The sequence below is a fragment of the Rhizoctonia solani genome, chromosome 14, assembly GCF_016906535.1.
Source record: "Rhizoctonia solani chromosome 14, complete sequence".
Taxonomy (NCBI): Eukaryota; Fungi; Basidiomycota; class Agaricomycetes; order Cantharellales; family Ceratobasidiaceae; genus Rhizoctonia; species Rhizoctonia solani.
This window is the reverse complement of record NC_057383.1, coordinates 883,218-907,747: the sequence shown is the minus strand read 5'-3', so window position 1 is coordinate 907,747 and position 24,530 is coordinate 883,218. Positions and strand designations below refer to the sequence as shown.

Here is a 24,530-nt window from a genome sequence, read left to right as displayed (position 1 = left end):
GTTCATCTCTAATGAAGCAAAACTATAGTCGCTTGGCGTCAGTACTGGCTGAGCCGTCGATATGCATTCAAGATCACCGCCAAGCATTTATGAGCCCGACAACGTGAGACCTATATACTTATCATAGTTGGACTCTCCGATCGCAGTCTGTCTCGCGTACACATATTATCAGTTCATAGCGGTTCGATCAAGTTATGGGGTAATCACGTGCACATAGCGCGCCTCCACCACCCGACCATCCGTTCCGTCCAGTGGGCCATGGGAAATAGTGTATCTGGCCAATTCAACAACCGGCCCGGAGGGGCTCTCGATAGCTATGTGAGTGAGCTCGGACCTGACATTGTTTACGAGAAGAGGTATGTACTATATATGGTCTTTCTCTTGTTTCTCAAGCCGCTGACCATCCATTGTGTGGCGTTAGTGTAGGTTCGGCGCGATTCTTGAAAACCGTTCGAGGGCGTCATAGAAATGGACCGCTTGTCATCAAGGTATTCATCAAACCCAGCGCGGATTTAACGCTTCGTGACCACAAGGCAAGGCTGAGAAGTATGTATCCCAGTTGGTCCTTGTCAGACTTCATTGATGTATTATCACAGGCTTTAGGGACAAACTGGCCGATATACCAAACGTTTATACCTATCAAGCGTTTGTTGAATCGGATAAAGCTGGCTATGTGATAAGGCAATGGCTTGCCAGCAATCTGTACGACCGAATCAGGCAAGTCCTCTTGCGAAACTAAGCTGGCAATCAACTAATATTATTGGATAGCACTCGGCCATTCCTGAGCCCAATAGAGAAGAAATGGATTGCATTTCAACTCCTGTGTGGAATGAAAGACGCTCATGCACGAGGGGTAAGTTGACTTGATATCATGTCTAAAATTCTAATAAGGTGATAGGCTCCCCATGGAGATATCAAATCCGAAAACGTACTGGTTACCTCTTATAATTGGATTTATATCACCGATTTCGCGTCTAGCAAGCCCACATACCTTCCCGAGGATGATCCCTCGGATTTTGCCCTATTTTTCGACTCCTCTGGGCGTCGTACATGCTATATTGCCCCCGAGCGTTTTTACGCAGCAGGATCTGACATTTCAATTGAAAAAGCAGAAAGAGAACGTCAGATTCAGCGGGATTTTGATGTCACGGAGGCAATGGACGTCTTTAGTATGGGCTGCGTGATCGCTGAGCTATTCACTGAGGGAACGCCTACATTCACTCTGGCCCAGCTCTATAAATATCGAGACAAGGAAATCAATGCTGAAACTCATTTGGCTGGACTGGAAGACCCTGGAGTAAAGGTACGCTCTTCTAATTCTGCAGCCATCATTTTGACTGATCTCACCACAGGCGCTTGTGCTGAGTATGATCGCGCTTGACCCTGAAGCTCGGCCAAGTTTCGCAATTGCTTTAGAGACATACCGTGGAAGCGTATTTCCAGAATCTTTCTACTCGTTTTTACACGAATACGTGGCTGGAGTAAACGAAATATCTAGCCCCTCCGTTTTTGACGCCAAGCCATTGCATACCCCTAATGCGCCAGAAATGCACACCTCGCCCCCTGGTTTAGGGGCGACTCCCACTGTGCCAACGACGACTGGAGTAGAAACTACCTCATATGAAAGCGCACTCCCAAATGAGTCAGACTCCCGCATCGACCAGTTATGGAACGAATTCGCAATGTTGGAGCCCCATTTAATTGCGGAGAGGACCAACGAAGAGTCCGAGAAGCGGCCAGATAAGGTCGTCTCTCGAACTCGTACTACGCCCTTCCGGGTACGTATGACATCCGGTCTAGCACATCATCTACTGAAGCAATGAGTAGGATATGTTTCCCGTCGAGTTAAGCATCCCTAAACGAGTTAGCCGATTACAAGGAGATTTACTGGCTAATCAACGCGCAGCGTACGAAGGCAAGTGCTGATTAATCATCTCGGGTGGCAGGAAGGCATTCTAACCCCCTTCTAGATGGACCTGCCCTCATTGTCCTTTCACTTGTTTGCTCAAACATTAGGAACTGCGTCATCCCGAGTTCGAAACTACGTGGTCTTGATTTGTTGCTGGCTCTTGCAGTTCATTTAACAGATGAGGCGAAACTAGATAGGCTGATCCCTTATGTTATTGACCTGTTACACGACGAAGCCGCGGTGGTACGCTCGGCTGCTATTAGAACTATGACTCAAGTGGTAGGTTACGATACTTGGACTGCGATCTTCGGCAGCTAAAGTCCTGGTGTTAGTTAATGCTAGTCACAGTGATCACACCCTCCAACACATCTATCTTCCCGGAATATATCTTCCCCAATATCCGACACTTAGCTGTGGACTCAGAGGAATCTGTCCGATGCACATTCGCGCAATGTATTGCTCCTCTCGCTGATGCAGCGTCAAGGTATTTGGAGCTTGGTCAAGCCCTCAAGGCACATGGAACATTCAAGCTTAGCGATATCCAAGATACCGATGAAACGGCCTTTGAGGTCAGTATAGTGTGCACTGGTATGGCACCTGGTTAACCCCTTGATAGATGCCTTATGAGGCCAGTCTGCAAGACCTTCACTCGGCGGTACAAGACGTGCTCACGACCGCGTTGGTCGACTCTGCGAGTACAGTCAAACGAGCTGTTCTGCACAACATTTCTTCGCTCTGTGTCTTTTTTGGTCGCCAAAAAACTAACGATGTACTCTTGAGCCATATGATCACCTACTTAAATGGCCGAGATTGGTTATTGCGCTACGCGTTCTTTGATAGCATAGTTGGAGTTGCCGCGTGTGTTGGTGCTCGTAGTTTGGAGGAATATATCCTTCCATTGATGATTCAGGCCCTTTCGGGTGAGTAATGAGCCAGGAAGGTAATTATATTAGCTAATACACCTGCAGATGTGGAAGAAACTGTGGTATACAAAGTACTTTCGTCGCTTACGAGCCTTTCAGAATTGGGACTATTCCAGAAGATGCGTATCTGGGAACTGCTTAGTGCTACTGTTCCGTTCCTCTATCACCCGAGCATATGGGTCAGGCAAGGTAGGTCCTGGGGTAGGTAGCCGGAACGACCATCTAACAGGAAACCAAGGTGCTATTGCATTCATTGCCTCTTCAACAAAGCTTCTGCCGCCCACTGATGTTTGGTGCATATTGTATCCGGGACTTCGCCAAGCACTGCGAGCAGATGTCAGGGCAATCACCGAGCAGAGTCTCCTGAGCACTCTGAAACCTTCTGTGAGTACGGTATTGCCACAACGAATTCATACTAAGTGCATTTGTAGCTCTCGCGGCAGATATTTGAGGCTGCGATTAGCTGGGCCATCAAAAGTGATAAGAGCGCATTTTGGCGAGGCCAAACCTCTAAACTCAAATCTAATAAAGAATCTCCAAAAGATCTTGTATCAAATATGAGGAATTCTGCCGTATTGCCTCGTCCTGGATCGAAGGGTGACGAGTGAGTGTGAGATCATCCAGTATTGTCAATTGGCTCACTGTTACAGAGACGAAGCTCAGATCGTGAAACTTCAGCAGTTAGGGATGACTTCGATTGAAGAAGCGAAGCTTGTCGCCCTAAGAGATTACATTCTCAAGTTGGCCAATACAATTAAGAGGTCGGTTTCAAGGCTGCTCGTTACAAAATCATACTCATCGTTATGACTGTAGCTTTACTGCCCGTGATAAGGATGAGAGCGAAGTGGTTAACGTCCTTCACGGACCTGTCGCCGAATTGCAGAAGCTTGGTGTGGTGCCTCAAACAGTTTTTGTTGGAACTCGAGCAACTATAAGCGAAACGCCATCGGTCTACGCACCTATCGGTACTCCGGGTCGAAAGTCAACACTAGATGTGACCCCGAGGCCCCATCACCCTTTATCCCCTCGAGGCATCCATCGGGCAGGGACAGATACCAGCTCACGGTCGGGTAGCCCGTTTGCGATTGATGATTTAAGGCGGCACTTGGGGCAAATTGAGGGATCGCCCCATGGCCTAGCAGTCCCTGGACGTATAATTGGACGAAAGGATTCGCATTCGTCACTTGCGAGCGGAAGTGGCATTCATTCACCGGTAGCTACGGACCCAGCATCTGATACTCCCACTCTCGACTTTGCTCCTTCAAGCCCATCAGAATCCGTCTCTGTTCTATCTGGCGCGCAAGACAATGATATGCGCCGCAGGCATTTGAGACAGCTCGTACAAGATGGGCGAGGGACTGCACCCGCCAGCATCGTATCGACCAGGACTGTGGCTACGGGAACATTGGAGGCGCCATTAAAATCAAGCGACATCTCCGCGTCTGGGCGAACCTCTCCTGCATCAACTGTCCGTGGCGAACAGCGCCCTAAATTGCGCTCCGCTGGGCCATCCGGACTCGCATTTGGTAGGTCCAATGCCCTAGCTACTTATGGGTTGCTAAATGTCACCAGAGAGTCAAGGGACCAACGTAAGCAATTTGCTTGAACAAATGCAGATGGACACTATTCGCGAAGGTATACAAGACTTCGGACCCAAAGTTTCATCAGTGCCCATTCGACGCCGCAACGTACCCAGGGGGACGCAAGCTTCAAGGGAGAATGGATCTCGCAGGGCTGATGCTTTATTGATCTCGCACATGAACGCTCACGACAGTCGTGTCAACGGCATTGCGGTGTCTCCCGACCATGTATTCTTTATTTCATGCTCGGAAGATCGCACAGTCAAGGTCTGGGACACAGCGCGGTTGGAGCGAAATGTCACAACCAAGCCACGACATGTCTATACCCAACATCATGCACCCGTGACGTGTGTATGCATTATCGAGGGCACTCATTGTTTTGCAAGCGCCGGAGGGGATGGGAGTCTCCACGTTGTGAGAGTTCATGTGAGTGCATCCAGCTCGCTGCCTAAGTATGGCAAACTTCAAAGCGTGCGAGAACACCGCTGCGATCAATTTGGGGAGTACGTGACTTGGATGGCATATTTCAATGTCGGTATGTGTTTACGAATAACGTCTTGATTGATTGATCATTGAGTATGAGATAGATGGCAGCCCAGCGTTACTCTATACAACCAATCTGTCGTCGATCGTGGCTCTAGATCTTAGAACTATGAGAGTTCTTCGAGTCTTAGAGAGCCCTCGGCACTTTGGGCCTATCACTTGCGCATGTCTCGACAAAAGGCAGAGCTGGCTTGTCACCGGGACTACTTCGGGCGTCTTGACCCTTTGGGACCTCCGGTTTGGCTTACTCCTTCGGAGTTGGACAACATCCAATGCTGCAGACGGCAGTAGGCGAGGCATCCACCAAATTGTATCATATCCTTCAAAATCACGGACTCGACATGTAATAGTGGCGGTCGAAACCACTAACACCAATGCTCCGCGAACAGCTTCAGAACGGCTCAAAGGAACGGTCACCCTAGAAGTTTGGGACATAGAGAAGGCGACTCTGGAGGAAACATTTTCGATTGCCGACACACATGACACCTCTGGACAAAACAGCCAGCCACCCGAACCCTGCACACCTACCAAGGAAGGGCGTTCGGCTTCAACCGATGCGGCTTCCGCTATTGCCGAGTTAATTCGCTCTCGACGTACCCGAGAGAAGGCGCAGGAAAGGACCAAAGAAGAGCCTGATTCGCTGCCCGCTGATATTGTTGTGGATCCAGACGCCCCAGTACATGCATGGATGCGACCTGACGTGCGCGCTCTGTTGGCACTGCCTGACAACAACTCGCTCGCTCAAGCCTCGCTTGGTAGTAGGAAGGAATTAGAGTCGTCCACCACTACAATCAAGGATAAAACTCGTGGTGGGATGCTACTAATTGGCACCGAAGCGCGGCGAATTCACTTGTGGGACTTGTCCAAACTCGAAAAGTCAGTTGTTTTAAGCGGCCTGGATGCCGAACAAGGGCCACCATTCTACCAGTAAGCACTCTTTCTTAGGGTCCTCGGGTCTATCTGATCCTCAACCGACTAGCACTCATACACCTGAACCTCAAGGTGTGGTAACCCATACTGTAACTTTCCCTCATCCAAGTGCTGCACCTGCACAAAATCGTGGTCAATCAAGAAGCACCCTCACAGCACAACATCATCAAACTGTGATGAAAGGACATACCGACGCGATAACCGCCTTGGCATGCGTAGATTTGCCTTTCAAGGGAGGTATAGTTAGCGGAGACGCTTCAGGCGCACTGAAGGTCTTTAAGATGGAATAGAGGGAGACTGCATACGACTTGAGACGGCGCTTATGATTGTATTAATAACTAGCAAACCAGATTAGGCTTCTCTATGGACTCTGAGGTTATGTTCTTATCGTTATCAATACAAAACTCCTTGACTCTTTATTTTACTGGGAAGTGGTGAGCGGCACTCATACATCAAACTTTGGCTGTGCCTGCTTATTCATGTAAGTAGGTACGTCGTTATCGACCTGTTATTGGAACTAATGGGAATACATCCTTTGATGACAACTCTACTGCAAGAACATAGTCTTTTGTCGTCCTATTTTAGCATTTGACCGTCGAAATAGAACCTCGCACCGTTTCTCTTGATACCGTTGTACATACACTCCGATAACCGTCTTGAGAGCGCATGTGTCTTAGAGTGGTATGATAATAACAACTCGGGCCCAATTACGCTCACGGGAAAAACTCAGTGAGCAAATATACAAGGGAGATAGATAGATATGAACTGTTGTAAGCAATATTACGGTCGTTGCAGGGGGTGGTCTATTCAAAGGTGGAAGGAAAGTTTTAAGCACACAAATGAGGGAAAACCTTCGCTGAACATCCTCCGGTCCTGTATGGTGCATGCAAATCGAGTCCCTGCAGTTGGTCTCTCTCGAATAAGTCTAAGAGACCTCATCCTATTTCAAGATGACCCATATTTATGAACACCCTTTTACTCGTTCGACCCGATACATGCACATTAGTGGGCTTAGTAAATTTGTATGCTTTGCTCATGTACTAAACACCGCACTAAATTGCTATTATCTCATACCGTATCACGAGATTACGGTCACAAACGTATTCTTACAGCACACTTTCAACGGTATCTGGTTTCCAGCTAGGATAAGGCCCATTATCCTTTCCTCCAATTTCTCCGCGGCCCGAGGCCCATTCACGAAGGATGATAGCGAGTATATCGTTTTTGTCCGCGCTCAGCCGCTCATCTAACTCTGTGGTCGGGTGGTATACGACCTCTAATTTGCTCTATCATGATTTAATGATCATTAGATGGTTAGTTTAGACAACGGCTATAGAGTGAGCTCACATTGTGTTTCTTTTCCCACAACTTCACGATTTCGTTTGCGCTTGCAGAATCACCTTGTATGCGTAGATGTTTGTTTTGGAGTTGCTCAATTGAGACACTCTTCAACACATTGGCGATCCAGCTACATTTCATATTAGCGCGTGAATCAGTAGTTCTTGAATACACCTAGCAAAGTACTTACTTCGCAGTCGAAGGTATAGTTGTCCATGTGAGTTTTGCATTCCCGTCTCCCCACACATCGACCCTTTTTTCCAGCAAAGTTGAAACCAACCAAACTAAAAGTGCTTGATAAATATCTCGACCGCAATTGCTGAGCGTAGAGCTTACGGGAAAGAAAGGTTAGGAAATCCACCTGTGCTTAATACGGCATATGGTAGACCTAATTCCTTAGCAGAGTTGATGATTGTTTTCTTGAGCTGAAGATATGGAGATATCTCATTAGAGGGGTGGTCGTACACCTAACATGAGCCTCGGTCCCGATGATCAGGTGAAACGAGGCTTCAAATTGTAGCATACATTACCGTACTCACTTGGAAAGAATAGCTTGACTCCGGCGATGTTTGCGGCTTTGATCAGGACTAATTGGGTCGTCAATACGGCCACAGAGACTGTAGAAACTAGGACATCCACTCCTTGAAGGGCTTTGATGAGGCTCGATTCATCTTCATATGAGATTCCATGCACTGATGCGCCACGAGATGTTAACTCTTTTAGCACAGCGGATTCGGTCTAAGATATAACTTATTTTAGGCGCCACAATAGGATAGTGAGTTACTATAAAGCCTTACTGATTCAACCCGAGCAAGGATGCGAAGGTCGAGGCCTTGGTCGAGGAAACTGTTGGCGAAGCTTTTCCCGACAAGCCCATTGGCTCCAACGAGCGCGATAGTCTTGGCCATGATTGCGAAGTTTTGGTTCCTTAGCTCAAGTAAAAAACAATATCGATCATGCAGCCACACTACCCGGCAGTCTTTGGTCTTTTATAACCATAGGACTACCATGCCTCTGGTCTAAAGGCTTGGTGATGTCCTTCGTTCAAGGCGGAAGTTTGGTCAGCTTCGAAGAGACAGGGGAATAAAGCGATAGCGAATGGAGACCTGTATGGCGAACAGTCCTTTTTTTGTCAGTATAGGATCGTAATAGCCGTCAATGTCTCACGTTGATGGCTATACCGTACAGTAGATGACAATCCTAGGTCTTACGCTGATTCAGCTGTCCACATAGCGGCTAACTCGTGCTACAGTATAGCTACAGAGTGTAATATCAATTACCAAACCTTATTGCTGATTTACGATTGCTAGTTCGTCGAGGAACCAGATAAGTGCTAGTGTCTTCCTTGAGGATACATTGACTATATGCACGGCAAAATCTAAAGGCGTGTGGTTGGATGGTAGTTATTGGTTATACATCAAATACCATGTCCTTTGCTGGCCTGAGATGATTATGTGGATCGTCGCGTGATTGACAAAAGTATTTCAGCGGTTTGCAAAACTCCTTGGCTGGGGCCAACAGAACTCGAACGTCGAGTAGGTCCAATAGAAATAACTGTATGCTACAACCAGGTATTCTTCGCCATTTGCCACAGTAAATGATACGCTGGAAAGCTAAAACTTCTGCGAATTGACCAAATTTATTGTACAGAATTGACGTCACCCAGCGCGGGAGTTATTGTGCTGATTCAGCTGGGCACTTAGCGGCTCACTGTAAGGGGCTGTTGGACCAATCATGAAACTTTATCACTACTTTACCATGGCCCATTTGTCGAGGGAGCGGCAAAAAGTGGGGGTTTTTGATAACACTGGTCATATACACATCGAGTTCCGAAGATATAAGGTTAGATAATACTAGTAGCTATTGGCCACGTACTAAATACCAGATATGCCCTTTGCTTATCTGTGGTAGCTATAGGTGCATCGTGTGATTAGCCCAGGCATTAAAAGGCGGTTGGGCATCGATTTTATATAGGGAATGGATCCTTTCAAGCCAAGGAAACCCACAATTGAAACGAATCAACCTACCCCCGAATTCTATTCCATGAATTGTGGTCTGGGCCCACCTGGGACGCATCTGATTCCAACAGCAGCTAATTTATTATCTACAGGACTTGAAGCGCGTAAATAAATTTGACGGGATTCGCAAGTCTATATAAGGCCTTGGCCATCAGCAGAAGTTGAAATATTGGTGAACATAGCAAGAACAAGCGCTATTCAGCATCTATGATACGTATACATTGAGCGGATCTTGCTATTGCAACTTGACCTTTCATACTTGGGTCAATAAACCCGGAGCCACTTCAAGATGTAGGTTGATCAATTCAATCATTCTTTTCTGTACCCAGTTAAACCCTCTCTGTAACTGCTGCACTTCAGAAATCGGGATTGGAGGCTACATACTCTTACTCGTTTGCCCACTTTAATAACGGACTGGTACTGCAAGCTGGACCAGCGTTGTTCGGCGCCGTTACATAGTTTCAAACACACCATGTAGACCTCAAAAAATGTCTGTTATAACTGTGTTTACGATCACGTCCGGTAACTACACATATAATACTATACAGAACAAATAGCTAGCAAGAGAAGGAGAAAAGGGGGAACAAAAAGCGCGAGCAAAAACATCCTTGCCGACAAAACAGCAACAACAGATAATCAAATCCTATCTAACCCCTTCTGCTCTTGTGATCGTGGTTTGTTTTGGTGGGAATGATGCAGGAACTAGTTCGATTAGTTGGGTGCTTGGGCGGCAGTCGAGGTGGGAGCTGAGCCAGGGGCCGGAGTGGTCTGAGGAGTTACCCTTCGCAAGTCGGGAACTGGGAGGCCAGCTGCGATGGCTTCGGCGGTAACGCGCTTATTGACGTTGGCTCGGTGCGCGCGGTTCTTCAGGTGGACTTCGAAATTGGATAGTGTTTGGTCGGGCCCAGGGGTGTAGAGCTAAGGAGAGAGAAAAAACGTGAGTACCGCAGCAAGGGTCGTACCGGTCTTCAAACCTACCTTTCCAGGGCAATCAAGGCACTTGAGTCTAAATGCAGGCGCTTCATTCTCGTTGGCTCGAGGTTTGGCTATAACATCGATACGATCATTAACATATCGTCGCTGAGTAGCGGCAAGACAGTCCAAGATCCAACTAGGCAACTGAATACCCTACAAAATAACTAAGAACACTATTCTATACTACGTAGGATTTGAACTTACATCTCTTGTTTGAGAAGATACCTGCGAATGGGGAGACGCAGCTGAGGGAGACTCTCTCTTTCCATTCGTCTCGGGAGGGGCCACAGAAGACTGAGATGGTTCATCTGCCGGTGCCGGCGTCGTATCCGGTTTCTGCTCCTCAACAGGTGGAGGAAGGCTGAGACTAGGTGGCTCAGCCTTGGGACTATCAGCGCCAACCGTCGAATCCGGCGATCCGGGTTCGAGCAGCACAGATTTTTGAGGTGGGGGCGAAGGAGACAGCGAGTCTCGCCCATTGGCAGCTTGTGTACCACTCGGAGGCTTGGATGGAGATGGGTTGGTATTGACGTTGGCTTTGACTCCACGTTTCTTGGCCTTGGCGAGCTTTTTGAGGTTGAGATGGTGCTCGATGTTGGTGGTATATTCGACCGGTCGAGGTTTTCGGTGCTTGTGCCAGAATTTGCCTATTACTTCCCATCAGCTCCGGTTTCATAACTATAGCCAGACTCGTACTTACCACACTCGCCACACATCGTTCCTTGGCCCAGCGGGCCCTTTCTCCTTCCAACCGAGACCGACTCGGGACATCCACAGTTCGAGCAATGCCAGGTCCCGTCAATCATATTCGGATGCAACCCCTCGGTCGACTCCACATCGCCCTTTTCGAGCACTCGCTTGAGCATCGCCTGTTGTCCGTCTTCCTCTCCAGTGGGGCTTGGAGGTCCTTCGGGGGCAGCATCTCCAAACTCGGTGCGTGCCGCCGCAGCCTCGTCCGAGTCCAGCCCAGTCGAGGGCGCCGCATCCGCGCTGCGAGAGATAAAGATATGCTTGGGCAATGGTGGGGGCTGCAACACTCCCGTCCGCTTTTGTTTCTGTTTCGGGGGCTGGATAGGTGGGGGAGGCTGCTGCTGCATAAGCACGGGCTGCTTCTCGGGAATATGCATCGGGGTTTGCACGGGCGAAGTTCCGTTCTCGGTCGCAGCCAAATTGGCAATCGTAAGCGAGGCGGCGGCAGCGGCCGCACGGCGGAACGTGACCGGGGCAGGCTGCTGGGCGGCTTGCTGGGCGGGCGACACTTCCATTTCGGCGAACCCGATGGGCGTGCGATGAGTCTTTTGCAAGTCCCGGTCGGGAAGGACGATCCCGCGACGACCACGGGTCTGACGGCGCTTACGCTTGAGCTCCTTTTCACGCTCACGCTCGTTGCGTTCGATTTCTCCCTCTTGTAGGACGTTGAGTTGAGGGGTGAATTGCTCGAGCAGAGTTCGGTCGAATCGGAAGGAATGATCAATCGGAGGAAGCATGACCGTTCTGAGCTCGTCGTCCGCAATCGGCGTGCCGTCAAAGGGATGTCCAACAAGGAACAAGGACTTTTGATAGACTGACACCTGTTCGCGAATACTGTGCGCTACCGCCGTCCTACCCCACGGAATCCCCAAATTAGCGGTCGGGAGACCTCGGAGCCGAAACGAAGCCGACTTACTTGAACTCTCCGCCAAGGCCCAGTTCTTTACAATACACCTCGGCAAATTCCTCCGGGGAATTGTGGGGATCGTTGATATCCCACTCGAATTGATCAGTCAGGTTCATCGTGCCTGCAATCACATCGACCTGGAAGCCCGAGGGGCAGAGTTCAATCGCCGATCGAGGTTCGATGGATGACGCAACGCACCTTGACTAGAACCCGCAGTTCCTCGTTCATCTCTTTCTCCTTGTCTTTGTCTTCGTCCTCGGGCTCCACGTCGACGTCAATCGCATCCTCGATCTCTCGTCGCCTCCATTTCGCCCACCACTCTTCGCCCTTTTCGGTGAGCTCTCCTCGCATTTCGTCTCGTTTGGGTGCGGACGCAGGTTCGACAATGTGCGCGCGGTGTTCTTGGAGTTGTTCGGTGATCGATTTCACTACAGCCTGAACAACAGCATTAGACTGGATTTGATAATCGTCGCAAAGGCATTGAGCGAATATCTGGGGCGTGATGACAGGATCTGACAAGGGGCATGAGCAAGAGCATAATTACAAAACATTCGACACACACCATTCAAATTCCAAGTGAAAGTATCCCTGAGCCGATAGTGATCATGGTCGATCTCCAATCGAATAGGAACCAACAGCTCGAGCTGGGTGATCATCGGTCCGGACCTCGCAATCTTTGCCCTGCAAAAAAGGCAAACTACCATTAGCCACCTCTCGCCCGGGAGACTCGGAACAACACCAACTCACACATCCGACTCTTTTCTGCCTAGGGCCTTCATCTTCCTGTCCTTCATCTTCTTATGATCCGCAGGCCACCAGATCTGGAACTTCCCAGCCATCCCGAGCATACCGGCATGTTCGTCCGCCTCCCACCACGCATGCCGGGCGTGGCGCAAGCTCGCTTCCTCCTCTGTCCTGTATTCGCTGACCTTGGCATAGACCTTTTGAAACGCGGCGTCTCGAGACATCCACCCTTTGATATCCTTCATCTCGTCTTCTCTGACAGGGGGCAGGGCGCCGCCGTGCGTAACGTCGTTTTCGTCCTTGAGGAGAGGTAAAGCCGTGACGAGCGTCGTCTGGGGGTTCGCGCCGGCCGGAAGGGGGAGTGAGGACGGGGCAGGAGGTTTAATGGGAGAGGGAGGAAGAGGGCCCGAGACGACTCGTCGACCGAGCTTTGTGGGAGAGGTGGCGACTGCACCGGGCAAGGCAGGAACGGGGTTCGTAACTGTGGGTCGAGTGGGCGTTCCGTTGAGACCCATCATGTTCATTCCGTTGACTTGCATCATTCCACCCATTCCGAGCGCGTTGGAAGATCCAGCGCCGACGTTGATTCCTAGTCCCATTGGCTTGGTAGGGCTATTGTTGTTGTTATTTCCGGTAAGGTTAGGCGGGCCCCCCGGGATAGAGATGTTCGGAGGCTGGATGGCCATATTGTTGCCTTGAAGAGCCATATTGTTCGGACCAGGTCCGGCGAGGTTCATGCCTCCAGCGGCGGCCATATTCATGTTTCCTGCACCGGGCATGCCCATATTGCTTCCTCCCGCTCCCGGGATGTTCATCCCACCAGCCCCAGGCATGTTCATCCCTCCTGCCCCGGACATAACGAGGTTATTCCCGCCGGCCATATTGAGGTTGTTTGGGCCCGTCATATTGAGTCCATTCGCGCCGGAGATCATACTGGACATGTTCATACCGAGGTTGTTGGCTTGCATGCCCATCGGGTTCGTCGCACCAGGCATACCCATCGCATTGTTCGCGGACATGGCTATCGGGTTGTTCGCAGACATCATATGATTGTTGTTGGCGGCCATACCCATGTTGTTTGCTCCTGGCATATTTCCGCCAGGCATACCAGCGTTCGAAAGGCCCATACCAGCGTTGGGCTGCATTCCCATCGCATTGTTCGCTCCAGGGATACCCATGTTATTGCTAGCGCCAGGCATTCCGCCCATCGGATTCTGGCCAGACAAACCCATAGCGTTGTTGCCCATGTTAGCCATGTTCATATTATTCTGCAAGCCCATGGCGTTCATAGCGTTTCCGGGCATCATGTTCGACTGCATGCCCATATTCATCCCCATGTTGGGCATGTTTGGTATATTCATGCCTGAACACTCAGATTAGCGAAAGTATCAAACATACACACCACACTCACCATTTGGGAGACTGCCCATTCCAGGCCCCATGCCCATCTTGGGCGTCGGAGGGGGCTGGCTGGCTCGCATGCCCTGTTGAGCTTGTGGACCAGAGTCACTAAAGGAGCCCCCACCACCACTCATGGCCGTGCCCGGTCGGACGATAGGAGTACCAGTGCGTGAGCCGGGATGGGGCATGTTCATCTGGCCACCCATGCCAGGTGTGCCCGTCATGCCTCGATTGGGCAGAAAAGCGTGAGGTTGGGGCGCAGGGGTGCCAGTAGGGAGGTCTCGTTGTCCAGGAGCGGGTGTACCCATCGGCCCTGGTGTTCCTCCCATGCGCGAAGGAACCGGAGTGCCCATTTGGTTCTGCGGAGTGCCCGAAAAGTCGCGGTTAGGCGCGGGGGCGGGCGTCGCTGAAAACTCTCTCGGGGGGACATTGACGGGCGTACCGCTAAAGTCTCGTTGAGGCGTGCCTAAAATAATGAAAATAAAGTAAAATAAATGGGTCGACTACGGTGTTGGGAACTTACTAGCGGCGCTAAAGTCGCGCTGGGGGGTGGAAAAATCGCGTTGGACGTTGTTGGGGAACCCCTGGTCACGCGGAGTGCCTGGGTTCATGGACTGCTGGGGGTTGTTAAAGGCAAACTGTTGCTGCTGCTGTTGCTGCTGCTGTTGCTGCTGTTGCTGTTGCTGATTGAATGCGGACTGGGGATAGTTGTTGAACTGCTGTTGAGGGAACTGGCCCTGGGGCTGTCGCATGCCCTGCAAGGCAGCGGCCATTTGTTTTTGCTTCATGGCAGCAGCGTACTGGTTGGCGCGCATCTGTTGTTGAGCGGCGGCCCATCGTTGTTGCTGCTGTTGCTGTTGCTGCTGCTGGGGATTGAACTGACCGAGGCGAGCAAAATCCTGTTGCTGCGGATAGAGGCTTTGCTGGCCATTCCCGGAGAAGTACTCGTGCGTCGGAGGAGCGTCGGCGGCCATCGACCTAGCGGAGATAACGATTTTAGCGCCCGCAAAGCAGTGGAGGCGACAACAAGTGGCGACTCACACGGCCAACACTGATTACGCAAAGCACACCAACAGATAAGAACGCAAGATACTGCTACTAAAAAGCCTCTGCAATCGAATTTCAGCCGAAAGCCCCTCGGAAATCCGGCAAGGTAAAGCTAGGAGTGTGGGCGGTACACGTCGTCGGACAACCAACACACACAATTCCCATCGATCACGCGGCGCTTGGTCTTGTTTGGCAACCCGCCCCCCTCGCCCCACGCCCACCGACACCACCATCGAGACGAACCGAGAGCAGAGGGAGAGTGTACTAGGCTCACCCCAGGGATCTATTCTGTTTACATCGTTCTCATCGCCAAACCCACCCTCGTCGCCGTCGTCAAGGACCCCGGAACCGTGCCGTTCGCCCGCAACACCCCATCGCACCTTCCAGTGGCCTCGGTCGCGGGAGGAACAAGCCCAAGGCGGACGTCGAAACACGCCCCGAACCACCGCAAGACAATCGCTCGCACCTGCACCCACTCTTTCCCGGCGGACTCCGGTCACCCTCCAGTTCCTCAATCGTATTCCATAAAAGGAACTTGTCCGCACTTGGTCCTCTGGCCCGTTCCCCCCAGTTGTCACTGTTGTTATTTAGCCATAATGCAATCTCTGTTCTTCTGCGTACGTGTTGCGTTTAGGCTTTGCTAGGCCCGAGGACTGTATGTCCCATTTCTGAGTTCGATCGAGGTCAAGCACGCGTGTGTCTTTCGGAGCCGTGCTTCTTTCCTTTGATCGTCATTTCGATACACTCGATTCTTTCCCGCACCTAAGGTCTTGCAGAAGCTCTACGGGTGCGTTGGATCTCATGATCTCCGAGAGAACTGCTTGGAATTGTCGATTGTCATTTATGCCCGTTATGGAATCTGTATACATAAGTATCCCAAGGTAGGCCATCTGTCGATGTGCATGTAGTTTCATTGTCCAACAACCCTGGATAATGCTAGTCCGAGTTTGCGGACGGGACTATCCAGGAACCGGCTCAATTCAATGTGATCATCTCGAGACCCAAAGGTAAAAACTCAGTTATCAGTCCGGGACACGTGGAGCTATCATTCAACGAGTCGTGACGTCTGGAATCCGTTCTTGGCGTCTCGCGGCTCGACGGCGCACTGCTTTGCTTCATATCTAGGTACATTCAGATTCACTGCGCAGGTGGTGATCGCGGAAGTTGCATTTTTCATCAATTATTAGCTAAGATGGTAAGCAGCCTTATTTTATTCGTCCACAGTTAACCCACCGGCATACAACAGGTTCGAGGGTTCCCGATGTATCTCACTACCGCCGGCCCATAGTAAGACGCACGATATTACCGACGTGGTTCATTATAATTAGTGACAAGTATCACAGCCTTCGAAATGTCAAGGGCAAACATGCACCAGCATACAAGTAAAGAACGTCCAATTTTTTTTCACGTGAAATGACAAGCCCGACCGACCGAACCGCATTATCGCCCCAGCAAAACCCGGCCACCCAGACAGGAAAGACACAAGTTTACACTTGAACCATGACCCGCGTGCCGCACTTTACTGCACACATCGCCGTCCCGGCTGAACTTGCCCTGACTTTGACATGCGCATTGACCTATCTTCCTGACACAAACCAGCTATGATTTCTCATCAAAAGCCCATTAACCGCCGAGCGCTTGCTTGGTCATCCGAAATCTCCTATGCCGAGGGCGCTATACTAGCGCTAACCGCCTGATCTGACACATAGCGCCCAATCCTGACTGAGCATACGCATACACTGCGTATTGCGCAACCCCGAGATGATATACCGTGCTCATTACATAGGGGTTATAAAAACCGGCAGACGAGGAGGGCGTAAAGACAACCCACCACATTTAACCATCTCTACTTGACTACTCCTATCCACTACTATCATGTCTGCCAAGGTTGTCGCACTTGCCGGAGCCAACGGTTTCGTTGGCAAGGCCTTTGCCCAAGAGTTCCTCAAACAAGGACTTGAGCTGCGCATTCTCACTCGCGCCGACTCGGTATGCGCCCATATCCCCCCTCCGCGTCCGTATCATCCAAGTCTAACCCTATACAACAGATCAATTCGGCTCCTCTTCAAGAGTTCAAGTCCCAAGGAGCGTCCCTCCATGCCGTCTCCTATGACGACGAAGCCAGCTTGACCAAGGCTCTCGAGGGCGTCGATGTAGTAGTCTCGACCGTTGCCGGTACCGCACTCGTCTCTGCGCAAGTTCCTCTTATCCACGCTGCAAAGGCTGCGGGCGTCAAGCTGTTCTTCCCTAGCGAGTACGGAAGTGTAAGTCGCACTGGCTCCTAGGTAACCTATCCCCGCCACTCATATTTATCCATAGACCTTCGAGGGTCCAGCCAATCCATCGCCTGTGATTCAGTCCAAGAAAAAGGTTATCAAGGCTGCTCAGGATGCCGGTCTGCCATTTGCCGCGCTGAGCAATGGAGGGTTCCCCGAGTATTGCTTCATCCCGTGAGTCTTGAGTACATATTATTTAACGCCTTGTTCTCACACGTTTTTTGAATAGGCCTCTTGGATACAGCTTTGCAGAGAAAAAGGTTACTGTTTGGGGAGATGGAAATGCAAAGAGCACTTGGACAACCGTGCATTCGGTCGGAGAGTGAGTAGTCTCTTTGTCGTACATAAACCTGGGATACTAATTATCCGTCACGTCTAGCTGGCTTGCCAATGTACTCAAGACTGTACCCATCTCTCAGCTCGAAAATAAGCACTTGATTATACAAGGCAACGTCGCGACCGCCAATGAGGTGATCAAGTTGTGGGAGCAGAAGCATAACGTTAGTATATTTATCTGTCTGGCTTTTTTCATGAAACTGAGAATAATATATACGATCAGGCTAAGCTCGAGGTCGACTATCGGTCCGCCAAGGAACTCGACGACCGAGTAAACGCCAGTGCCGAAGATTTCCTTGCTATCCTGCTCCAGGAATGGGCATCGGGTCGTGGTGAGCTTGGGGGCAAGGATAACAGTCTATATCCTGGATGGAAGCCGGATACTATCGAGAGTGTTGTCTGAACTTTGTAGAAAAGTTTATATGCTCAGATGTAAAATGGATTATAAATACAACCCATAGTCAACTACCACGTTCCTGCGCCCGAGGCTTTGTCCACATAGTTTCAAATAGTGATAGCCCACATATTCCCGAGTTTAATGAGAAGCGACCATGTATGGTCATCCGAAAATAGACGTACGGTATTAAGATCCCATTGTCCATAATAGAGAGATATAAAGTAAACAATAGCCCTACAATTTAAATGTCTCGTTTTGTCTCGGTGTCAGGCATTGAGTTGCCAGACCCCGATCCTCCTGAGTGTGGGCAGTTCAATGAAGGCTCACATTGACGTCGTACGGTAGTTAAATGCCTTCTATCCATAATGTTAATTGTACGCTTCATCTTGCCATATTCCTGGAACCTCGCTCCGGATGCCAAATTACCTGGCTCCGGGGCTGGCTTCAAGGTAGTCTTTTAGTGGTGTTCGAACGAATGCTGTGTGGGGGCCACACGTTCGAGTATTCAAATAAACCCTAAATGCAATGTCACAGTAAGAAAAAGATAAGTACAGGCGGCGTTCATGAGGGGCATGCACAATTTACATGACAGTGATATTTATGTGAAATGGCCTTAGCGGATGATCTGTTATGAGAGATATCACAGGTATGATGACAAACAACACTGTCAAGATTAGAAGGCCTATCAAAATGTAGGCCTATGCAACTCAGTCCACGAGTTTCCAATGTATGCGTTTCCAAAATCTAGAGTCAGACACCCCTTCTCGGATATCAATAAAGGGGTTTGAGGAAGTATGAGCGATGCACGCATATCGTGGGGAACCCAAACCAGCAGCCGTGACGAGTCTGACAAGCCAACTGCCCACCCTTCATCGTTGAGCTTCCAAGCACCGCGAGCAGAAGCGGTGGAGATGGAGCTCGTCTATGAATGTATAGATGGTGAATGGGATGTCAGCTATATACCTCGGACAATGCAAGATACCTCCAACTGACCTTCCCATCCACATCCCATACCCGAATAGCTCTGTCGAACGACCCAGAGACAATACGTGTGCCATCGGGTGAGATAGCAATGCTCGAAACGTGGTCTATATGTCCCATATGTGGGCCACTGAGGACGTCTCCAGTGTGGGCGTTCAGCACCCAGATCACATTGTACTGAGTGCTGCATATGTAGTCACCCCTCGGCGAGTATCGCACCTCTGCATATTCTCCACAACTGTCTTCCAGTGGCCCCAGTACTGTCTGTCCTGTCTGTATGTCCCACACTCGTATGGTACGATCTCTGGAGCAGGATACGATGCGAGTGCCATCGGGTGAGAAGTCGATTGACTGAACAAAATCCGTGTGTCCTATGAGCGGTCCGAGTATCAGATCTCCGGTCTGCGCACTCCATACACAGATCGTCTTGTCAAACGAGCAGGAAGCAATGCATGTGCCTGTGGGCGAGTACCGCACCATTATAACAAAGGATGTGTGGTATTCGAGTGGTCCCAGTATCAGCTCGCCAGTTCGAGTGCTCCATACCCGTATTGTGCTGTCACCTGACCCAGAAGCAAGCGATGTGCCGTCCGGAGAGTATGCAACTGAGCTGACCGGGCGGGTGTGACCTGTGAGTGGGCCGAGCAGCATGTGTCCAGTCTGAGCATCCCACGTGCATATGGTCTTGTCCCACGAGCCAGAGGCAAACTGGTCACCTGTAGGCGAGTAGTCCACCGAGCTCACCGAGCTGGTATGGGCTTTAATTGGCCCGTGGATGAGACTGCCTGTGCGTGCATCCCACATGTGATATGATTGCCAGAAGCAGATACGATGCATGAGCTATCGGGCGAGTACGCAAGCCAGCCAACCTGCTCTGCACATCCTTCAGCCACTGGGAGAGCCTTTTGGCGGCGACGAGCATCCCATGCGTGTACGGTCGGATCATTATAGGCACACGATACAATCCTGGCGCCATCCGGTGAGTAGCAAATCGACGAGATCGAATTGCTATGCGCCTTGAGAGGGCCGAGTATGGCCATGCAAGTCTGCGGGTCCCACACACATATGGTACCGTCATACGAGCCGGACGCGATATGCCTGCCGTCTGGCGAGTACCTTACTGATCGTATAGCCGTGTTTTGCTCCATAGGCGGTCCTGGCACCGCATACCCGTCGACTGAATTCCAGATGCGTATGGTGTTGTCATGAGAGCCAGACACGGTATGAGTGCCGTCTGGTGAGTAGTCGACTGAGAGGACTGCGTGCGTATGGGCTTGAAGAGGACCAAGTACCAATGCACCGATAGACGCCTGCCACACATACAGTTGCCCATTTTCCAGGCCAGCGACAATGTGAGCGCCATCAGGCGAGTATCGAATTGAGTGGATCGGACTTCTGTGCTCCTCTGGCGTTTCGATCACGAGTTTCGTCTCGCCTGTTGTGGCATCCCAGGTACGGATTGTTCCATCGTATGAGCAAGAGGCAATGCAAGTCTCATCAGGTGAGTACTGGACCGAGGTGATCACATACGAATGCCCTTGGAGTGGACCGAGCACCAACTGTCCGGTTTCCACATCCCACACCCGGATAGACCAGTCATCCGAGCCCGAGACAATGCGAGTGCCATCGGGCGAGAAGTCCACGGATGTTACTGTCTTGGTATGTCCCTTGAGTGGCTCGGCGATGGGTCTGTCACTATATGCGTCTGCCACTATCACTTGCCATCCTGATGCTAAGGCGACCCGACTCCCGTCACGCGAGAACACCACACAGTTGACTGCCTTGGAGAACGACCACGTAGCCAGCACCGCAAGCTGTCGCATGTCCATTGCTGTTCCACCCACTTCAGGCAGCCCATGATACAAGCCCTTGTACGCCTGTGAGATAGGACGTGACGACGGCCAGAATGGCAACATCGACACATAGATGTGGGGAGTGCTGGCGCACACCACGTTCGATCCAAAGCTTGTTGTGAAGCACCATGCGTCGTGCGCCAGCTCTTGCAGCTCAGGTGTATCTGTATGGGCCTTGTTTATCTGTGAGTTGCTGTGATATACTGTACTGCGAGCCAGCTCACCATGGCCCAGCTATCCACTCTCCGCATCGCCTTCTCCGCCGTCTGTATGTTTCCTGTCAGGTTCATGACTTCCAGCCATAGCAGTAGTTGGGTCAACATGAACTCTCGCACCAGCGTCGATAGCTCATGGGGTACAGCGGCGGACTCGAGATGAGCGGCGAAGTATCGGCATGCATAGAGCAGATGAGCTGGCACCACGTTCTGTATCTTCTGATCGAGGTTTGGCACGTCTTTGTCGAGTGCAGTGGATGAGTCGAGTCCACATATGTTGAAACGTGGCCTCGTGGCAGCGATGCACCCAAGGCACAAGCGAGCCATGGCACTGTCGTAGAGCTTGCGGTCGCACCAGTAGTCTCCTGAGCGCTCTTTGGAGAGCATATAATCCGGGAACGAAGCATGCAGAGTTGTCACGAGTTCGTTTGATCCCGTCACATGCAGCACTGACCACAAAGGCCGAATCGCTCCCCGTACCCGATCTTCGCTACCCAGCTGCAACAGTCCGGAAAGCGCCGAGATCGTCAGCGGTTCCTGAGCGATAACAATGGTATGCAATAGCCGCAGTATGTCTTTGCGTTCGGTGTCGTCGATGTCTTCGTCCTCAAGTGCGGCTTTCAGTATGACCGTGTACAGATCGTTGATCGCCTTGTCCTTCTGTCTCGCTCCGGGGCTAGATGCGTTCAGTACATTTTGTAGACGGCCATACGGGTCTTTGGTGAAGTTCTTGTAGCTAATGTATCGTACCGCGGTGGCAGCGTAGATAAACAGGACTCCGCAGTCTCCGACAAGTTGTGTGATCTGGGAGTCGGATACTTGGTCCATTGGAGCCAGTGCGGCACGGATGTACTTGTGGATATCTGTCTGGACTGTATCCGAGTCGAGCTCATGCAAGATCAACTGGGAGTAGCGTTCGGCATTCATTCTCTTTCGCATCTCCTGGTGTATTTCTGGTTCGGGTCGACTAGAAACAAAAAATCGAATCGGAAGATGTAGGCTATCGTCTACGTAAAGTAAGGTGCTGAGGACGACCTTTGTACTTTCTTGATTTTTGCATTCGTCCAGCGCATCAATCACTACAATCAAGCTATCCTTCAAGGATGACTTGGTCTTAAGCAAGGGCTCTGCAATAAGCGAATTGAACTGGATCGCCGGTACCCGTGTGTGTATATCTGGGTCGCGCTCTAGAGCTTCGAGCAACGCCGCTCCAAATACAGGCGAGTGCTGCGCAAGTTGGTACGCAATCGACGGTATGATGCGATTGACGTCGCGGCATTCAGGCAGTAGGCGAGAGCAGAAGAAGCTTGCGCCAAGCTGCTTTGTTTTTTCAAGCTCGGAGCATAGACTATATGCGATTGTGGTCTTGCCAGTTCCAGCCATGCCGTTCAGCCAATATACCGCCCCAGAGTCAGAGCCAGGTATTGAGGCCCATTGGCGCATGTTTGCGAGGACTTCGAGTCGAGTGCCAGCGGTGCATTCGCCACGCTTGAGTTCTATTGCCTGTGTAGAGTTAAACTGAGCCGAGAAAGAGGGACAGAGACGGTCGAGGTAAGAACGGGCGTGGCTGGACTTGATATGCTGTAGAGACATATAGTAATTGTTCGATGCTAGGCGTGTCGGGAACGTACCTTTGCTAGTTCTTCTGTCTTTTTGAGGTGTTCTTCGGCCTTTCTTGCTTCTTCCTCAATCTTCTTTGTTTGCTCTTCTGCTTTCCTCGCTTGCTCCTTGAGATCCCTTGACTGTTGCTCCAGCCTGTGATGCATCGACCGGCTCATCTCAATCTTTGCCCCAATTCAGTTCCTTCATCCGCCAGACCAGTATGACTAACCACCTACCGATATGCCGGTCAAGTAGCCGTGGATTCGATTATAGCACCCGAGCACCTCGTCTGAGCCACTTCCTGCTCGTATGTGCCGTCGCACCATCCCTTCGGCTTCAAGAGTTTTGACCGAGTTGATCTCCTGTTGGATTGACCTGGAATGGCTCGTTAGCGATAGTTGATTCCTAAGTATACGAATGTATAGCTCTCACTCGCATAGACCCGAAATAGTCTCGGACATCTCAGGCGAGTCTTGACCAGTAAATTGTGCTCTCAGTTCCTCTAGGGTTTTGGTGAGACTCAAACGCAGTGCTTCGTAGTCTTGTCGATCTTTGGCGGCCATCTAGTTGACAGACCACGATCAGCAGGTGATAGTAGGCTTGGTGAAGATAATTACCTCATATATGTGCACACAGTCTATAAGATCGCTGAATATAGCCTTGAGGGGACCAAACGCATCGGCCACTGGCGAAATAGCATCACTCAGGTTGTCGAGGAAAGGCCAATGAACACCAGGCTCTGCCGGAGTCGGAGAAGACACAGCTATATTGTTATTAGACATCAAGACTGTGGCTTGACGATTTCCAGAGCCTGGTGTTAGCATGGCTTGGGATGTGGTTGGGACGGCTGGAAGCAAGGTGGACGATTGGGCGTCAACTCCATCCCTCCGACCAAGTCTGCGTTGCAAGCCTTGTTTGAACGGGCTGATAAACCTTTCGAGCCTCTTCTTGAGAGGCATATAAGCTCAACGATGGATGTACAAATGCCAAGGGGCGTAGCCGTAAGTTATGGTGATGGCGGGGGTCCTGGGTCTGTTCGGATGTAGCCGGACAGTCAATAAGCGCCAGTTCAGTAAATCCCGTCAGCTGCCTTTGTTTTGTTCCACACGACCTCGTTGTTTATTGCACCTATTTAGGCAAATTAGTAGCGGTTATTAAACAGTCGTTTGCTAAGAGTAAGTCCTGAGCTCGTATCTCTTGGGACTTCTGTGGATACAACAATAAATTCAATAATGATTGGAAAGAAAGTTACGGATCCTAACCCAATGGACCCACCGAGTGAAGTAATGTCGGAGCGGCTGTGCTTGATCGGCGACGCGACTCAAACCTCGGGCTGGGGATACTAAAATTACTATAGGCCAGTCGTAATATGCGTTTGCACTACACCAACTCTGATAAATTGCCTGACTCACAGCTGTAGCTTCGATCATAGAATGTGTCTAAGTTTTGTCACTGTCCATACCACAAGACCTATGCCATTGTTCAATATGTCAACCAGCGGGAGTCAATGTCTGGTCAGGAAATCAATTTGTAACCTTCATTTGAACAACCATCACAACGTTCTCACAGCACTTAGCCAATGCCACCATTTTCGGTGTTTACTTGTGGCCCAAACTAGAACCTAAATGAAATGCTGCTTGGTAAGAACGGTAACCGATGGTGAAAGGTTAACTGGTAAGTAGTAAGCCGGACTTGCTTTATTGTGGTGCCTTGATTGGCTTGTACTGCTAGGGCATAGGAGCATGTGCATGCGGCCCAGTACGTGCATTTCTCTTCTTGGACCACTTTATCCGTATACTAAAAGT

At 50.5% G+C, this 24,530-nt stretch overlaps 5 protein-coding genes across 5 annotated transcripts; 2 read left to right on the top strand and 3 right to left on the bottom strand.

Annotated features, from left to right (window-relative positions):
* Positions 1-258: 258 nt before the first annotated feature.
* On the top strand, positions 259-6,175 carry RhiXN_10912 (other/VPS15 protein kinase; the record flags this gene model as incomplete). Its single annotated transcript, XM_043330727.1, has 20 exons — positions 259-356; positions 422-546; positions 597-702; positions 769-853; positions 899-1,303; positions 1,353-1,778; positions 1,828-1,907; positions 1,951-2,188; positions 2,242-2,478; positions 2,526-2,829; positions 2,878-3,021; positions 3,071-3,216; positions 3,264-3,436; positions 3,483-3,593; positions 3,646-4,358; positions 4,405-4,759; positions 4,799-4,947; positions 5,000-5,242; positions 5,306-5,882; positions 5,935-6,175. 20 exons carry the CDS (start codon positions 259-261, stop codon positions 6,173-6,175), a joined length of 4,956 nt encoding a protein of 1,651 aa, XP_043186072.1.
* An 816-nt stretch (positions 6,176-6,991) lies between these two features.
* Positions 6,992-8,131, bottom strand: RhiXN_10911 (NmrA-like family domain-containing protein 1; the record flags this gene model as incomplete). Its single annotated transcript, XM_043330726.1, has 6 exons — positions 6,992-7,171; positions 7,233-7,353; positions 7,414-7,476; positions 7,560-7,690; positions 7,749-7,961; positions 8,021-8,131. The coding sequence occupies 6 exons, from the start codon at positions 8,129-8,131 to the stop codon at positions 6,992-6,994; spliced, it is 819 nt and encodes a 272-aa protein (XP_043186071.1).
* A 1,821-nt stretch (positions 8,132-9,952) lies between these two features.
* RhiXN_10910 (SNF5/SMARCB 1/INI1 family protein) lies at positions 9,953-14,992 on the bottom strand (the record flags this gene model as incomplete). Its single annotated transcript, XM_043330725.1, has 10 exons — positions 9,953-10,159; positions 10,220-10,369; positions 10,421-10,863; positions 10,917-11,818; positions 11,883-12,010; positions 12,072-12,385; positions 12,436-12,554; positions 12,621-13,980; positions 14,029-14,484; positions 14,542-14,992. 10 exons carry the CDS (start codon positions 14,990-14,992, stop codon positions 9,953-9,955), a joined length of 4,530 nt encoding a protein of 1,509 aa, XP_043186070.1.
* A 1,948-nt stretch (positions 14,993-16,940) lies between these two features.
* RhiXN_10909 (NmrA-like family domain-containing protein 1) lies at positions 16,941-18,080 on the top strand (the record flags this gene model as incomplete). The annotated part of the gene is made up of 6 exons (XM_043330724.1): positions 16,941-17,054; positions 17,114-17,329; positions 17,385-17,515; positions 17,571-17,663; positions 17,721-17,841; positions 17,901-18,080. 6 exons carry the CDS (start codon positions 16,941-16,943, stop codon positions 18,078-18,080), a joined length of 855 nt encoding a protein of 284 aa, XP_043186069.1.
* Positions 18,081-18,759: 679 nt separating this feature from the next.
* Positions 18,760-23,684, bottom strand: RhiXN_10908 (Vegetative incompatibility protein HET-E-1; the record flags this gene model as incomplete). The annotated part of the gene is made up of 8 exons (XM_043330723.1): positions 18,760-18,996; positions 19,068-19,813; positions 19,858-21,082; positions 21,133-22,704; positions 22,755-22,907; positions 22,962-23,100; positions 23,158-23,288; positions 23,343-23,684. The coding sequence occupies 8 exons, from the start codon at positions 23,682-23,684 to the stop codon at positions 18,760-18,762; spliced, it is 4,545 nt and encodes a 1,514-aa protein (XP_043186068.1).
* Between the last annotated feature and the right edge of the window lie 846 nt (positions 23,685-24,530).